Source organism: Lissotriton helveticus, chromosome 2_1 (assembly GCF_964261635.1).
Source record: "Lissotriton helveticus chromosome 2_1, aLisHel1.1, whole genome shotgun sequence".
NCBI lineage: Eukaryota > Metazoa > Chordata > Amphibia > Caudata > Salamandridae > Lissotriton > Lissotriton helveticus.
The window spans coordinates 1,741,468,396-1,741,485,954 of NC_136059.1; the positions used below are offsets into that span (position 1 = coordinate 1,741,468,396).

Genomic DNA, 17,559 nt, shown 5'->3' on the forward strand with positions numbered 1-17,559 from the left:
TGAGATGGGGGGATCTGAGGTGAGGCTCTGTCAGAGTAAGCCAAGTCCTGCACTATGCCGAAAATCTCCCTAGGTTTATTATCGGCAGATATTATTTTAGTTGAAAAGTAAGAGGATTTGGCGGCAAGGATTGTGGTCTTATAGTCAGTAAGAGATGACAGATAGAGGGTTTTTAATAAGGGACAATAATTTTTCCTCCAGCGCCTTTCAGCTTGTCGGGTGGCCACTTTTAATTCTTTCAGGTGGTCATTAAACCATCTATTGGATTCCTTGGGACGCCGAACGGAAATGCGACGCAGGGGAGCCACTGAGTCGCACCCTCTAGCCAGCCAGGTGTTAATAATGTTGGCTTGGGAGTCAGAAGAAAGACCGGAAAGAGACGGAGAGAAGTTCCGTAGGTTGGACATCAAAGTTGGAAAGTCGACTCTGTTCCAGTTCCGCGCCCAGGTGTTTTTGGCGCGGGAGGCTTTGGGTACCTGGTAGAGAGAGATGGAAAAGGAGATGAGAGCGTGATCAGACCAAGGGCAGGGGGAAACCGATACCGGAGAAACTGAGAGGTTAAGGGACCAGACCTGGTCAAGTATATGACCCCGGGAGTGAGTGGGGACAGAAATGTGTGACTCAAAATTTAAAGATGTAAGGAACTCAGTAAATTCTTTAGAGGCTGTGCACTCGGATGAGTCTGAGGGCCAGTAGTTGAAGTCCCCGAGTACCAGGACCGATGCGTAGTTGACCACCATGTTGGCCAGAAGATCTTGGAAAGCCGGCAAAAACGAAGGCAAGGGCTGGGGAGGACGGTACATTAAAAGACAGGTAATGGGGGGGGAGAAAGCAAGGGAGCGGACTATAAGAAATTCGGTGGAAGGAATAGGGGGAGAGGGAACGGTCTGAAACTTTAGTTCCGCCCGAGCTATCATTGCCACTCCACCACCAACCCTACCTGCCGAGCGATCGGCACGTAAGGCCACGTAGGAGGGGGGAAGGATAGCCAGGAGAATGGGAAGGGAGGAATCGCAAAACCAGGTTTCGGTCAGGAGCAATAAGTCAGGCTTCTCAGAATCGAGCAAGACAAAGAGCTCATGATGGTGCTTGACCGCTGACCTGGTATTCAGTAAGAAAATGGATAGCGAAGGGATAGGAGGGATATGGTCAGGTAAGCAATGGCGTTGAGGGGGAGGAGAAGACGGGAGGAGCGGCAAGGTAGGGGCAGAAGAGGGTTCGAGCCCTAAAGAAAGGATGTGACTCCGAACGAGGTTCGAGAGCGGCCAGTGGCCTTGGAGGGTAGTAAGTTCTTCCGTGGAGTACGAAATGAAATTGGCATGGCGTCGTGCCCCTGGCCCCGTCCGGCCGCGGACGGGCGCAGACGGGCTTGCCTTAGGCGCGCCTTCGGCGCGCAAACGGCGCTCCCGCTGCGCTCGTCCGCTGCGCGTTCTATAGAAGCACATTGATGTAGGGGGCCGTAGGGCGGGGAAGGGGCGTGGCCTATCGGTGGGCGTGGCCAGCGGCGCAGGACGCCGGTGTACAGGGTCACGTGAGCGCTAGATCCGCTCCGTGATTCCAAAGTGCCAAAGTGCGAGGTGAGTGTAATACAAGTTAAAAGCAGTAAATTTCAAAGTTACAAGTTAGCAGATTTTAAAATAAACGAACAGCAGCGTCTACTCCCGGCTAATTTGCCTCAGGAGTTCAATCCAACAGAGCGCTCGTCAACTCAGCGCTTATGTAGGGCGGGGAAGGGGCGTGGCCTATCGGTGGGCGTGGCCAGCGGCGCAGGACGCCGGTGTACAGGGTCACGTGAGCGCTAGATCCGCTCCGTGATTCCAAAGTGCCAAAGTGCGAGGTGAGTGTAATACAAGTTAAAAGCAGTAAATTTCAAAGTTACAAGTTAGCAGATTTTAAAATAAACGAACAGCAGCGTCTACTCCCGGCTAATTTGCCTCAGGAGTTCAATCCAATGATAACATGCCCCTGTCTGAAAAGATATATAGGGATGACAACACGAAAGGTCAAGCAACGGATCTGCGAACACCGGAGCAACATCAGGTGTCGCAAGTAAACAACTAAAATGAGCGAACACTTCCTCCAAAAAAACCATACACCCAATGATCTCCGCTGGACAATAATTGAGCAGATCACCGCAGCAAGAAATACCTCCAACATCCTGTTTGAAAAAGAGCAACGCTGGGTGTACAGACTGGGAACCCATATCAATGGGCTCAATGATCAAATACCTTGGTCTTCAGTCCTAAAACGTTGACCTTAGTTCATTTGCAGTAAGTTACTCATAGCTCCTTAAATGAACGCCTTCTTATGCACATTATCGCATGTGAGATGGGAAGATTATTCCTTTTGTCACCACTGATCTAGTAATCAATAAACATTGTTACTCATAGCTCCTTTAATGAACCCCTTCTTATGCATACAACCGCATGTGAGATGGGAAGATTATTCCTTTTTGTCACCACTCATCTAGTAATCAATAAGCATTGTTTCCTTACCATACTAGAGAATTTTGCCATAATCACTACCCTGTGCCATCAATTCTGGTCTTGTTTCCCTACTTTCCTTTCTTTTTCCCTCTTTCCTGCCCCTTAATTCATCCTTGAATGTTAATACCTAAACTCGGTAGTTAACCACTGTCTTTCTCCTGCCCCGCTTTACTAATCGATTGTGGGAGTGGGGATTGACTCGCTGGCAGATTGTTTTCACTTTCTGGTAACCCCAACAACTCGAAGGCTTGCCCTCTAAGCCTCGTTCCGATCCTGTGCTGCGTCGCGAGCGCTTGCTTTCCAAGCCTCGTTTCCAATCCTGTATTGTGATTGAATCCCGAGGCGCGAGCGTCATCTCACGCTCACGCCTCCGATCGGCCCCGGCAACGCCCTCAGTTCCGCGCCCTACCGCGCTCACAGTACTTTAGCGGCTCACTTTCACCGGGACACCCATCCACGGGGTCCGGTAGAGGATACCGCTAGGTGCCGAGCGGGTGTTTGGCGTTGCGGGCGTAAGACCTGATTCCAATCGGCGATCACGAATCCGAACTGCGCACAGCTAAGTAACTTGGTTCCGATTTTCTTTTACTAATCAGGTCTCCGTTTGTTACAAACTTCTTTAGGGTGTGCCATTGTCGCCACCACCCCCCTCCCGAGACCCATGAGGTGTGGATCTTTTAACCAACAAGTGAGAATTCCGCCTTGTTTTTTACTTTTCATTTTAATTCACCTGAAAAATGTCTGGTTAGAATCATTCTGGTTTCATGTTAACACCAGCCCTGCATTTGGGCACATTGATCCCATTATCACGAGTGATGTGACAGCATTTATCTCGCTAACCAGCGACCGTTTTTTGCTTTTTTTCCCCGTCAATTGCATGTCCCAAAACTGCCTGATTCACAATGACACAATTTCAGGCATAAAATAACTGTATTGTTCACGGGCACGCATTTGACTAGTCCAAGCACAGAACTTCGAGATCAGTGTTTGCAAAATACGCTCCAGTCTTAATACAAACATCATTTCTGTTGTCTTTTATGTGTGTTTGTCATTCCTTTTCAGACCACAAGTTCCGCATAATTTGTGTGGACCACCACTTTTTCTGGTTTGTTTTTTGCATTAATTTTTACAGCTTCCTTTTAACTTTCACGTCCTCTGGCAAGGGTGGGCCTTAGCGCGCCCACACCACCGAGGTACACGATTACATGGTCCTGATGAAAGCCCCGTAAAATCATTACACATAAGGGCAGAAACATGTTGACCCCACTCTAAAGGGGAAAACACCTAACTCATTATTTGGTAAATTTCCCGACACATATATTTTATTCTATGCCCAGCTAACCACGGAATAAAGTTTTTTGCTTGGAATAGCCTGTTGGCATTTTTAAACTCACTTTTTTGCACATTATTGTCACAAAACCAGCTCCGCAGTAACCTGGCGTTCTAGCAGACCAGGGAGGCATTCGGCTTCTCCTGGTGGGCCCGATGATGAAGCATGTCACCACCCAGGGTGGTGAGTGAGGGTTCTCAAGAAATCCCTAAGTGACTCCTTCATAGGTTGATTTCCTTTTCTTCTCAAATCCTGTGCTGGATACTACGTTTCCCTGTGCGTACACTCTTCTGTTGTTGATAATTAGTGTGCATTGAAGCCTTCCTGTCTTTGTAGGACAGTACCTGGCCCTGCTGAAAGAACAACTGTCCATGCCTAGAAGCCCAGTGTTTTTACAGCATGTGGAACAACTAGAAGTAGATGATGGCAGACTGAGACTGGGAGTGAAGCGGTCCTGACTCGAAGTGTCAGGAGTTACCCTGCTCTCTAGCCTGAAGATCACAGCTGCTGAAGCACTGGGCCATTGGGCTGCAGCTGCTAAGGATGCATGAGGTGCACAGACAGAATATTGAGTTTTAAATGTCGACATACACAAATATCGAGTTGGAAATGTGATGCAGAAACATTGACAGTTGTTTAAAATCTCGATGTTTTAATTAATGTTATGTATTGTAGTATGTATATGTGTTACATTTTAAGTAGTTATTAATTTTATTATAATAAAATTTGCCGTTTTTTGGTTCTGTAGCAGGTTGTGCTTATTTTTTATTTAATAGTATTTGTTTAATTTAGATTTTATAGTGTTAATTGTGGGAATTTATTTATTATTAATTATTTATTTTTTAATTATTATTAATTATTTAATTGGTAATTATGTTAATTGTGTAATTTTTTTAGGAACAGGTTGTGGGTTTATAGGGGAATAGGGTGGGAAGTAATTTAATTATAATAAATGTATTAATTTTTTTATGTAATTATATTTATTTAATTTACATTTCATAGTGTTAATTTTGGGGATTAGTTTATATATTAATTATGTATTAATTGCTTGTTACTTACCATGAATTAATTAATTCTAATTAATTATGTTAATTGTGTTATTTTTTTATGAGCGGGTGGTGGGGTTTTATAGGGGAATAGGGTGGGAATTAATTTATTTATAATTAATGAACAATTTTGTGTTAATTATTGCTAATTAATTAAAATGTAAATATGGCAATTGTTTAATTAATTTTAGAATTGTGGGGTTTATAGTGGTAAAGGGTGGGAAGTAGTATCTTTTATTGATATTAATTAATAATGTAAAATTAGTTATGGAAATTGTGTAATGGTTTTTAGGTGTGGGTTGTGGTGTTTATTGGGGTGGAGAGTGGAAAATAATTTATGTTTCATTAATTAATAATCAGTTGATCATTAATATTAATTGATCAATTCATAAATTTTCATGGTAATTGTATATTTATATTTTGTGTGTGGGTTTCGGTGTTATAGGGTTAACGTTTGGGGAGTAAATACATTTTGAACTGTTTTAATTTGTTTTTCAATTAATTATATTTCTTTAATTGATAATTGATTATGTTAAATATGGAGGTACATGTTTTTTTAATTTTGATGTGTGCTGTGAATTGTGTGGTGTTAGAGGGTAGGAAATAAAAAAGATTACATTTATGTAAAAAATAATGTTTTTGATTATAAATAATTTCTATTAAAAATAGTTATTTGTTTGTAAATTATATTTAAATTAAAAAAATATTCTTCATAGGTATGTATTAGATCTTTTTAACATTATATTATGTTTTTATTTTTTGGAAATGTTTAGTATTTTTATATATGTTTTCTTTTTTTTAATCTTTTGTGTTATAGGTAATATTTTGTTTGTTTTTAATTTTGAACTAACTCCAAAGGGAATATTAATTTTTACCCCTCTGCTATCCAATACATTCCATACTGTTGCACTCAGTGCAGTGGGAATAGTAATGTTTACCCCTCTGCTATCCAAAACTGTTCACACTGTTGCACTCACTGGAGTGGGAATAGTAATTTTTACCCCTCCGCTATCAACACTTTCCCTGCTGTTGGACTCACTTGAGTGGGAATAGTAAGTTTTACCTCTCCACTATCCAACACTTTCCCTACTGTTGCACTCACTGGAGTGGGAATAGTAATTTTTACCCCTTTGCTATCCATCATTTTCCCTACTGTTGCACTCACTGGAGTGGGAATATTAAGTTTTACCCCTCCGCTATCCAACATTTTCCCTACTATTGCACTCACTGGAGTGGTAATAGTAGTTTTTATTCCTCCCCTATCCAACACTTTCTCTACTGTTGCACTCACTGGAGTGGGAATAGTAATTGTTATCCCTCTGCTATCCAACACTTTTCCTACTGTTGCACTCACTGGAGTGGGAATAGTCATTTTTACCCCTCCGCTATCCAACACTTTCTGTACTGTTGCACTCACTGGAGTGGGAATAGTTATTTTTACCCCTCCGCTGTCCAACACTTTCCCTACTGCTGCACTCAATGGAGTGCAAAATGTAAGTTTAAAGACTATTAAATATTTAAATGTTTTAATTTATAATATAATTTTTATAGGTGTATGCATATATTTATATATTTATTTGTAAATTTACATATTTAAAAAATTTAAATATAAATTAAAATTTGTTTTAAAGCAAATATATATATACATATTACATTTTATATATGTATGTTTAAACTTTTTTAAATTACATGTATTTCCTATATTTGCTAAAATGTATATTTTATTAAGTTCATTTTATTATTCAATATCTATTCAACATTATTTTTACTATAAAAAATTGATATGTTGTACATCAATATTTTTTACATCTATATTTCATTTTCAATATTTTTGAACTTACCATTTACATATAGGATGTCGATATTTTTGACATTGATATTTATGACTCGGTATTTGTGTATGGAGATATTTTGGGCATCGATATTCTATCAGTGGTCCGATGTATGCATGTCAGCCTGCCTTCATCCTCAAAATCTCTCTCTGTTGAAGATGAACGCCCACCTGAATCGTGTTTGCAGCCTCATAGTAAAACCAACCTCAGTAGCCCCTTTCTGCTCTGTGGTCCCCTGAATGGGGTCTACCGATTTCCGATAAGAAGTGTGGGGTCTGCGAGTTCCAGCTCTGACTGCCTTGGACAGATCAATAAGGTCAGCTAAAATACAGCATTACCTGCAAATTACAACGGGACATTCAACAATAGTGAAACTAGATCCTGATACCTTGTCTTTACATCATTTGAGGGATTTGTCTTTGGCGAGATGGTGGAGAGCTCCTATAAACAGGGGTAGGGAGAGCCTTTTGTTTATTGTCTAACTAGAGAAACTGGTCAATAGGTAAGAAACTGTGGTGTATTGTCATCAGGATAACGCAGAAGGGGAGTGCTGTGGTGTGAAACTCCGGTTAGCACAGGTTTTCCATGCTTAAGAGTCTATTGGAGAACCAAAAACAAGAAGTCTTGCCTACTGCTTGGCAGTGACATCTCTAGATTTTAAAATAATGTTGCTCATGAGCACAGTTACGTACGTTGTAGTACTACCAACATGAATAGAATACTCTTTGAAATGACAATTCTTTAAAATAAAATGTAAACAAATTATTATTTTGTTGTGCTTTTGTGAGATCTTAGAAGCTTGAAAACTGGAACCCATAGTGTAACTACATTTGTTGGTGCGTGCACACCTATGGCGTTTCAACTTAGAAAATAAGAGAGAAAGCTTAACCTCACTGTTATGCCCCAGTTCCTTAACCACTAAAGAAAAATAAATTCTCATACCTCTGACTACTATTTTTTACACATTGCCTCTGCATTAGTGTACTAATGCATATTTTACACTTTCATGCAAAGGTACTTTTGTGGTACACTTTCACCACAAGGCTCTTATTACGATGGTACCTAGAATTTTAGTTTTGGATTCATCCATTTCCATTTACAATACAGTTGTTAAATGTTTTATCTTAATACAAATGGCAGCAACAACATGTTCCCAAAACAGGCGCAAATTAAATTGTATTTCCTCACAATTAAGAGTAATTGTATTTCCTCACAATTAAGAGTGAACACTTCTGTAGCACACACGACACAGAACCATCTATTGATACTCCTTCTAGGTAAACGGAATATCACTACTTCTGAAACATTTTCTCAGATTTTCATTTTTTTGCAACAATTTCTCAGAGTTTCATATTTTGATACTCCATATGTTGATCTTTGTTTGGTAAAAAAAGATGGGGACACATATGAGAACCTAGACTACTATTCATTCTAAAAGCCAGATCAATATATATATTCAGGAAGCGTCCAATATTTTAATAAAATATACTTGCACATGCTTCACATAAAAATGAACGTACGAAAAATGCATGCATAATGTGTAAAAGGTCAGCAATTTAACTTTGTTCCATTTATATGTATGAAAATAACATATTGATACAGGCCTAAAGTTTGTTTGTGTACTTTTAAAGAAAATATATGAAGACTTCCCTGTCTACATCAGGGAACAGAGAACCATTCATATTAAACAAAAACACTAGGGGGCATAGTTATGACTTTGTGGCATTGCATCACAGGAAAAGGGCAGAAATGGGTCGTATTTATGCAAATATGGCCCATTCCTGTCCTTTCCCCAATGTTGGGCACAATGTGCTGCCTAGCGCTAACGTAGGCACCGTTGCCCCATGGTGCAAGGGTGCCTCTGTTGCATGCTGGATTGTTTTTGTGCATGAAGGCCCATCTTCCTGCACAAAAACAATTCTGGGAGGCATATTCCTCTATCTATGTACACATAGGAAGAGGAAGTAACGAGGAGTAATAAAGATATTTCTCCTCGTTACGCCTCCCCATAGAAGGTATATCTTTTGGTGCATTCCCAGCTGTCTGAGACTAAATCCTAGTAAAACTGACATTCTAGTGATATGGAAACAGCCATCTATTTGGTCCTTGATCTGGTGGCCCAGTGAGCTGGTTCGCTTACCTTCCTTGAACCACAAAGTAAAATATTTCGGATTCTGGTTCGACTCCGCCTTATCTTCCTCGGACCAAATCCCCATTCTTACAGGTCCTGAACATAATTAGGAAGATCCTAGGGCATATTCTGGATTGCGCGAAAAAAACAGTAGTTCCAGCGCTTTTGGTGTCAAAACTCCTCTATTTGAGGGCCTCCAAGAGGAGTATCCATATGCTTCAGAGAGTGCAAAAGGTGGCAGGGCGTATTCTGCTCAACATTCCCAAAAGTGCTCCCACAGGGCGAGCTCTTGACACACTTTATTGGCTTCCCATAGAGGAAAGGATATCTTTTAAAGCCCTATGTTATGTTCACAAAATACTGCAGGGCAAAGGCCCTCGCTATCTTCTTCCTATGATCTTACCATACCTCTCCCAGCGCTGTTTAAGATCAGCTGGTACAGGACTGGTCGGTGTTCCCAAATTCAATAGAAAGCGCCTTGTTAGTAATTGTTTTAGGTTTCTGGCAGCCAAACAGTGGATCATACTTACTTTGCATCTCAGACTAGAGCCTTCAGAAGTGTCCTTCCGAAAACACCTAAAAACCTGGCTGTTTAGGAGAAGCTCGAACCATCAGTAGAGGCTGCCCAGTTACTCTCTCGGTCTATCGGAATTCATCGCGAGGACACTCCGAACTGGAGTAACCATGTACTCAACAAACTGCTAAGATAACATATACAGCATATGGAATCACTATCCAGCACTACAAATCTCCCCTCATAAGCAAGTTACCTAGGGCCATATTTAGGAGCCCAGTTGCATCACACTTGCACCATGCAACACAGTAGATGCATTATGCAACTCAGAAATGCAATTTATGAAGTCATGCAAGGCCACTTTGCGTGGCCCTGAGTGGCGTCATAAATCAGGAGTAATGCAACGCAGTGCAGACAGCTAACTGCGTTACTCTGCCCTGGGAAGGTGTTTCAGGGGCGCCACATGGGTGTTCCCACACAACTCCCATGGTTTTTGATTCATTCCCAAATTTACCAGAACTGGTAGACCTGGGAACGCACCAAAAAGATATACCTTCTATGGGGAGGCGTAATGAGGAGAAATATCTTTTTTACTCCTTTTTACTTCCTCTTCCTAGAAAGAGGAATATGCCTCCCAGAATTGTTTTTCTGCAGGAAGGTGGACCTTCCTGCGCAAAATGTATCCTGTATGCAACAGAGGCACCCTTGCACCATGGTGCAACGGTGACTACGTTGGCGTTAGGCAGCACATTGTGGCCAGTTCTAGGGAAAGGACAGGAATGGGCCATATTTGCATTAATACGGCGCATTCCTGACATTTTCCTGTGATGCAGTGCCACAAAGTAATAGCTATGCCCACTAGTATTTTTGTTTAATAGAAATACTTTTTTCATTTACCTGGAGTATTCCAGAACAAGTCTATCTGGAAAAAAATCAACAATTCTAAAAATCACAACATTTATAATGTGGGAAAAGCCAAGTAAACTCATTAAAAAATAGGGCCCATACTTACATTAAATATGGTGGTCAGTATTTTGAAAACTATCTTTACGAAGTATGAAGCATAGGAATACAATTGTTATTATTCTTACTATATTTAATTACATTTTAGTGCGGACTTGTCCAAAGCTTCCACCAGTCAAGCATGGAAATATTTCCTGCTCGTCCAGTGACACCTCTTATAAAACAGTATGCCTTATTCACTGTGAAGAAGGGTATCGACTACAAGGAAATAACAAACTTACCTGTCAACTAAACTCCCAATGGGATGAGAAGGAGCCCCGCTGTGAGGGTAAGTTCTCTTCTTTTTACTGTCTTCTTATGACTGTGCTGGCATATGTTAATATTTTCTTAAATATTATGCCATTGTTTAATTGTTAATTTGCTGAGCATGGGTTAGTTGGTGATAGGTGGCATGATGTGTGTTAGTGAAAATAAGCTGATTTAGTTCTTGGCATGGTCTTTTATTTTACCAAAACTCCAGTGTCCATGCAAAAGATGGTAAGGGTTCAGATGAATTATGGTATCCTGCGGAAACCCAGGCGGGCCCTGCTGGTCTCACACCGGGGCATGTAAGCTTTTTAACTGGCATCTCAAGAAGTTCGGTCTTGCTAGTTTGGTGCACTGTATAATAGGTGGGCCGCTGGTCTTTCTGCCATAATCTACGCTTGTTGCGCAACATGATGTGTGCATCAGTGACAGAGAGGTGCAGAGTTCTACTGGGGTCTGAAAGCACCATTCTTGATGATTGTTAAGCCAATCCTACAGTGGTAAGAATAAACAATTGGTTACCTGTTAACAGTGATGTTGAGCACCACTTTATATATCTGGAAGTCTAAGGTAATCCAGCAACGTCCTCACAATTTACAACAACTCTTGCCTCATAAGCCATGTAATAACCTTACCGTACCCCTAATGCACAGTACACTGCATTTTCACTCCCTTCAGAATATGTTGTGAAATGTCAAGATTCCACACCCTTTCCCATTGCTGTCACTGCAATTCTACCTGTGTTCCTGCAACTACACCAGTTTAACCCTTTCTATGCAGATGACGGAACCGCTCCGTCATCAGCTACGGTGGCGCTGTGCTGATGACGGAGCGGTTCCATCATGGCCGGGCCGCCGCGCCTGCGCTGCGCGGATTCCGCGCCTGCGCTGGGCATTCTATTGAGCAGGCGGGGCCATGACGGAACCGCTCCGTCATGAGCACAGCCCAACCGCGGCTGATGACGGAGCGGTTCTGTCACCAGCATGCGGCCCCTTAGCGCTGCGGCGGAATAGCCGCCGCAGCGATGTGGTTAAACCTAAAAGAAATATGAGCAGAAAAGCAGCTCATTTCCGTTCTTACTTTTGGTAGCCTTAATGTATTCTGTAAAAATGCCTGTGTGTGTTATTCACACTGGTTCCAGCTGCATTCTAGGCCTTTACTTGGCACATCCAGCTGCCTTCATGTTTTATACCTGTCTCTAGGCATGTCCTCATCCAAGCTCAGCAGAGGTGCAGCGGACAAGTGACTAACCATCCTACACTTCCACTTTCAGTTAAGTGATGATGCTCTGGTCTTTAGTCAAGATAATGTCCTCAGGTCCAAAAAAACATATTCAACAGCCTGGAATGACCTGTGGTCAAAACCTCTTTTTGCACTTAAAAATAACAAACATAAAAAGAAACACACTGGAGCCCCGAGCCAACAACTAGGACCAAATAGATGCATGACTAGCTACATATAACAAAGTTAGGGTCTGATTTAGAGTGTGGTGATAGAGTAAAGTACTCCAGCAGACTGAGAGAGTACTAGACCATCACATTTTGAGGTGTCCACCGGCGCAGTGAACATCTCTTGCGTTAACAGGAACCACCAGAAAGGAGGTGCCTGTAAATGCTTTGAAAGTTTGCTGGACTCCTTCGTCAACATGATGGAGATGTGTGGCAAACTTTCAATGTTTTTTTATTTTCAAAAAGAAAATCTCAAAGAGGGATGTTCTTTTTTGAAAATTTAAATAAACAATGACCCCTTGGGAGTTTTCTACTAGGATATCGGGGTCATTTTAGAGTTCTCACTGTCCCTTACAGGCATTGAAAACTGGCCATTTGTCCTCTCACTCTAAATAGGATGGGTGGACAAATGGCTAAACCTCAGATGGCCCTTACTCTGTCGGGTCATCATAGTTATATGATTGCGGTGGAGATGGAGTAGTCTCTGACGTCGACATACTGAAGGTCTACTCAACCCTAAATCAAGCCATTAAGATTTTATGGGAAAGTGGTTGTTTTGGAGAATGGAGAAGTAGCTCGGCTCTTATTTTCAAAGAGTAAAAATAAAAAATAAAAGTAAGGCAACACTGAATATTTTCATAGCAATGGCTTGATGGAAAATAAATAGAAATTTATAGATAAAATAATAAAAACAGCCAATATTAGGCTGCATAGCTCACTGGGCGATTAAAGTAGGTAAACACTGTTGCTATACAATCCCCTCACATGCAATCGACCTTTGCTTCCATGTGTTTTTCAAAAACTGGGGAATGACATGTCCAACCCATTGCCTATTCATATTGAACACAAGGAAACTTGTGTTCAGACACTCACCTCCAGTCTCAGATCTGGGTGGAACCCATCTTCATTCTTTAGCTCACTTCGCCACCTCAGTTCAGACCCAGCTATATGCAAATCAGTCTTGACCCTGTGCCTCATGGGAATAGCCCAGCCCAAACTGCCACACCAGGTCTTCCCTGAACCGGAAACAAGCATCCTGGGCCGGTTTCTAGGTAACACCCTTCATCAGCCAGGCTAGCTTGAATTTAGTGGCAAAATGAGCAAGGGATCCACGTCTGGGCATACCAACTTAGGGCGAACAAAGCAAACACATGGAGATGATGGAAGGAGCACTGAAACTTTTCAGATACTCACCCCCAGTCACAGATCTGGGTTGAATCCATCATCATTCTTTACCTCACTTCGCCATCTCAGTTCAGACCCAGCTATATGCAAATCAGTCTTGACCCTGTGCCTCATGGGAACAGTCCAGCCCAAACTGCCAAGCCAGGTCTTCCCTGAACCAGAAACAAGGATCCTGGGACTGGTTTCTGCTTGACACCCCTTATCAGCCAGGCTAGCTTGAATCCAGTGGCAAAGTGAGTAAGGGATCCACGTCTGGGCATACCCTGCCAACTTAGGGCAAACAAAGCAAACACAAGGAGATGATGGACGGAGTGCTGAAAGGGCGAACAAAGCAAACAGGCCTGGCAGTTTGGACTGTTCCCAATGAGCGCAGGGTGAAGACTGATTTGCATATGGCTGGGTCCAAACTGGAATGGCATGGTGAGCAAAAAAACAATGGATTTTGGCCCAGATCTCTGTATTGGTGGTGAATGTATTACATTGTTCTGCATTCTGTCCATCAATTGTTCTTTTTGCATTTGTCACCCCGAGTGGTACGGGTATGCCCAGACGTGGGTCTTGTGCTCTCCATGCCACTGGAGTCAAGCTATCCTGGCTGATGAGTGCTGAAAGCCTGAAACCGGTCCTAGGATGGTTGTTTCTGGCCCAGGGAGAACCCGGCCTGAGGTTCGGGCGAGACTGTTCCCATTTGGCGCAGGGTCAAGACTGATTTGCATATGGCTGGGTCCGAACTAGAATGGCATGGTGAGCAAAAAAATGATGGATTTGGGCCCAGATCTCTGTATTGGTGGTGAATGTATTACATTGCTCTGCATTCTGTCCATCAATTGTTCTTTTTGCATATTCATATTGGGCATCAATATCAATGGGGTTACCCAGTTTTGTAGAGAACCTGGGGAATAATGCAGTAAACGAACAATGGTTCTGTTACCTCTCTTAGAAAGAATTCTCAAATACTTCCAACCAACCCACCAACCGGGCTATAATCATTCAATGAAAAGTCAAAAAATTATTTTGAGAGTCTCCCTATTTCCCCAGTATTGGAACTTTCATAGATTTTCATAGCTTGTATCATTCCCCGTCGTCGCAATGGGAGTCTCGGTAACAAAATAACATAGCAGTAGGTACAAAAGAGAAAGAAATAGGCCTAGGCCTCATTCCCTTTTGTAGCGTATCCACCTCTTTTTGCAAAAGAGACCAAAACCAAGGGAGTCTCCTTTGAGCTCTGCTCTCTTCAACTCTATTTGAGGATTTTCCAGCTTTTTTCCTTCATAATTGTTAGGTGTTTCATCTAGAAATGTCTGAAAAGGAGAAGAAAGCCCTGTTCAAGGCTTGTTCCACCTGTGGCAAGAAAAGGCTGTATGTGGAGGACAGGCATAAGGACTGCATCTATTGCCTGTTCCCTGATCATAAGGTGCGGACTGCAAGATCTGCCGCACCTTCTCTACGAAGACCCTCCGGGACCATGAGGGTCGCCTCCTCACTTGGCTCCAGAAATTGAAGTCAAGGAAAGAAACTCTGTCAAGTGACACTGAGGAGTCTCCTCATCTGCAACCTCATCCAGAAGGTCAGTCAAATGGGGTAGGGCTTCCCCTTCACCTTCTTCAGAGCGTCCAGTTAAGGCCTCAAAAAGGTCCCCCCGTGAGTCTGAGAGCCGGAGTCCTAGCAAATCTCCTCACCACAGTGTAGAGGAGAGGGAAGGACTACCTACAGCTACAGCAGTGGTGGAATCTGCTAAGGCGTTTAAGAAGCCCTCTTCTCTGTCATCTGAAAGGGTCAGAGAAAGGTTCCAAGTCATTGACGACGCTGCAGAAGACTCCGTCGACGCAGGCTTCTGAATCGCAGGTGAAAAAGTTACACCATATACGGTATCGTCGACGGTGCAGTCAGCGTCGACTGGAGCGTCGACGATGGTTACAGCGACGTTGACAGGGATATCGATGAAGGTATCGACGACGACAGCGACGACGACAAGGGTGTCGACGACGGCGGTGGTGATGACGGTGTCGTCGACGAGAGCAACTACGATGCTGACGACAGCAGGAGCATCAACGGTCTCGTCGACGGCAGTGTCGATGACGCCCATCTCGTCGTCGACGATTCAAACGTCGACGGTGGATCTTCCAACGACGACCTCGTTGACAAGTTTTTCTCTGGCAACACCATCGCCGATGGTACCGTTGACGACGTCTTCGTCGACGGAGAGGATTACAATTTCCTTAAAAAGGATAACACCAGATATGACATCTTCAAGGAGGGTTACCCCCTTGCCTCCCGCACTGTTGATTGAGGAAGAAGAAGATTCGAAGATTCTGATGGGGATGATCAGGACTCTTTTGGCTATGCACATAGTCCTTCTCAATTGTTGGTGAAATGCCAAGAGACTGATTCTGAGGGCGAGTACTTTCATGAATGCTCTTACCAGCAGTCTTATCAACGTCAAGAGAGCCCAGGCCAGGAGATAGTTTCAGTTCCTTCTTCCCTCTTGGCAGATCTTCATGGCATGTTACAAGATTATAGGGCCAGGTTTTCTCAGGCTGCTCCTCCTGTTGCCTCTGTCCCGGCAGTACAGGCTGTACCTGCTCCAGCAGCTTCAATAATGGTTTCTCCGGAAGTGCCATCCAGGTAGTTTCTCAGCCACAGACACCTGTTCCAAGTGTACCTCCAGTGATCCAGGAGGTTCAGGATGATTCCTCGGACGAGGATCAGGATGATGACAACAGGCCTAACCAAGGTTTGGAATGGGATGATTTTGTGATCTCGGACCAAGCGTCACCTAGTTCAGGCCCAGTGGACTCTCCCCCGGTGGATATTCGGGGATTTCACAAGTTGATGGAGAGAGCCTCTAGTAGGTTCAAACTTCCTATGCCTTCTGTGCAAACAGGGTGCTTCCTCTATGATTTTAAAGAGCCCTATAGGAAGGTAATCCAGTCTATACCCATTGTCAGCCATGTCTTGGATGACGTTTTAAAGGCAATGAAAAACCCAGCTACGGTAATTCCAGTTTTGCCACGCCTGGGAAAAAAAGTACAAGGCACCTGAGGATGCTCCGGCGTCTTTGACTGGGCAGCCAAAACCGGATTCAGTAATATCGCAGGCGGCACAGAGGAAGTCACGTAATCCTTCGGCACCCCTGACAACTCCTCCTGATAAAGAGGGCAGGAGCCTTGATAATGCAGGGAAGAGATTTTCCTCTATGGCAAGTCTTCTGGTGCGAGCGGCTAATGTGTTGGCTATCCTTGGCAGATATGATCGCCAAATGTGGTGCGACCTATCACCATATTCGGACCAACTTCCCCAGGAGTCCATGGTGGAGGCCAAGAAGATCCTGCTGGACAGGGAAGCGATATCAGCAGAGGTGATAGACTGTGCCATGGATATTGCCACTACCGCTTTCCGTTTGCTGGCTGGCGCAGCGGTTCCTCTTCATCAAGGATGGCTCAGGGCAACATAGTTCAGGCCGGAGGTCCAAAACAAGATCCTGGACTCCCATTTGATGGTGAGGCATTGTTCAGCAAGCACATCGATGGTGCCCTCCAGGATATAAAAAAGGAAACGGAGATGGCTAGGTCTCTCAGTACTCTTCAGTATCAGAAGGCTCCTTTCCGGGGAGCCAGAGGGAAGAGTACTACTTCCTACAGAGGTACGTACCAACAGCAACGGTATTCTTCTTATGGATCAATGGCTCAATCGTATCGGCAACCCTACCAGCAAAAACAAGGCCAAACCTCGTCCATCTCTAGGTCCAAAGCTAGAGGAAAGCAGTATCGCCAGGGACGTGATACTTCCAAGAGGCAATCGCGGCATTCTGGCTCTGCATGCTGTACCCACCTCCCTAACAACATCTGTGGGAGGCAGGGTGTCTCAATACCTCAACAACTGGAAAACGGATAACATCAGACCATTGGGTGCTCAACATCATTCAAGAGGGCCATACACTGGAGTTTATTCAAATTCCACCTTCCATGACCCCTGCTGCCATGCCTTTGAAACATCTGCGTCTCCTGCAGCCCGAAGTTCATCAGATGCTCCTCAAGGGAGCTGTAGAGCTGGTTCCCTTTTCTCAAAAAGGGGAAGGATTCTATTCAAGGTTCTTCCTGGTAAAGAAGACGCTGGAGAAGTGGCGACCCATTTTAGATCTCAGGGAGCTAAACACCTATCTCATTTCTTAATCCTTTTGGATGGTTTCGCTCCAGGATATCTTACGTCTCCTCAATTCGGGAGATTTCATGGCCACTCTCGATCTCGAAGATGCGTATTTTCACATACCCATTCATCCAGCCAACAGGAGGTTTCTTCGACTCACAGTAGCCAAGAG

General features: G+C 43.5%; 1 protein-coding gene across 2 annotated transcripts in view; it reads left to right on the forward strand.

Annotated features, from left to right (window-relative positions):
- The window catches only part of SVEP1 (sushi, von Willebrand factor type A, EGF and pentraxin domain containing 1), a 1,097,507-nt gene that overhangs the window by 472,512 nt on the left and 607,436 nt on the right, over positions 1 to 17,559 (forward strand). For both annotated transcript variants that reach the window (XM_078676696.1, XM_078676697.1), the window contains exon 6: positions 10,451 to 10,630. In XM_078676696.1, the coding sequence (XP_078532822.1) occupies positions 10,451 to 10,630 (180 nt within the window). The remainder of the gene's footprint in view (positions 1 to 10,450; positions 10,631 to 17,559) is intronic.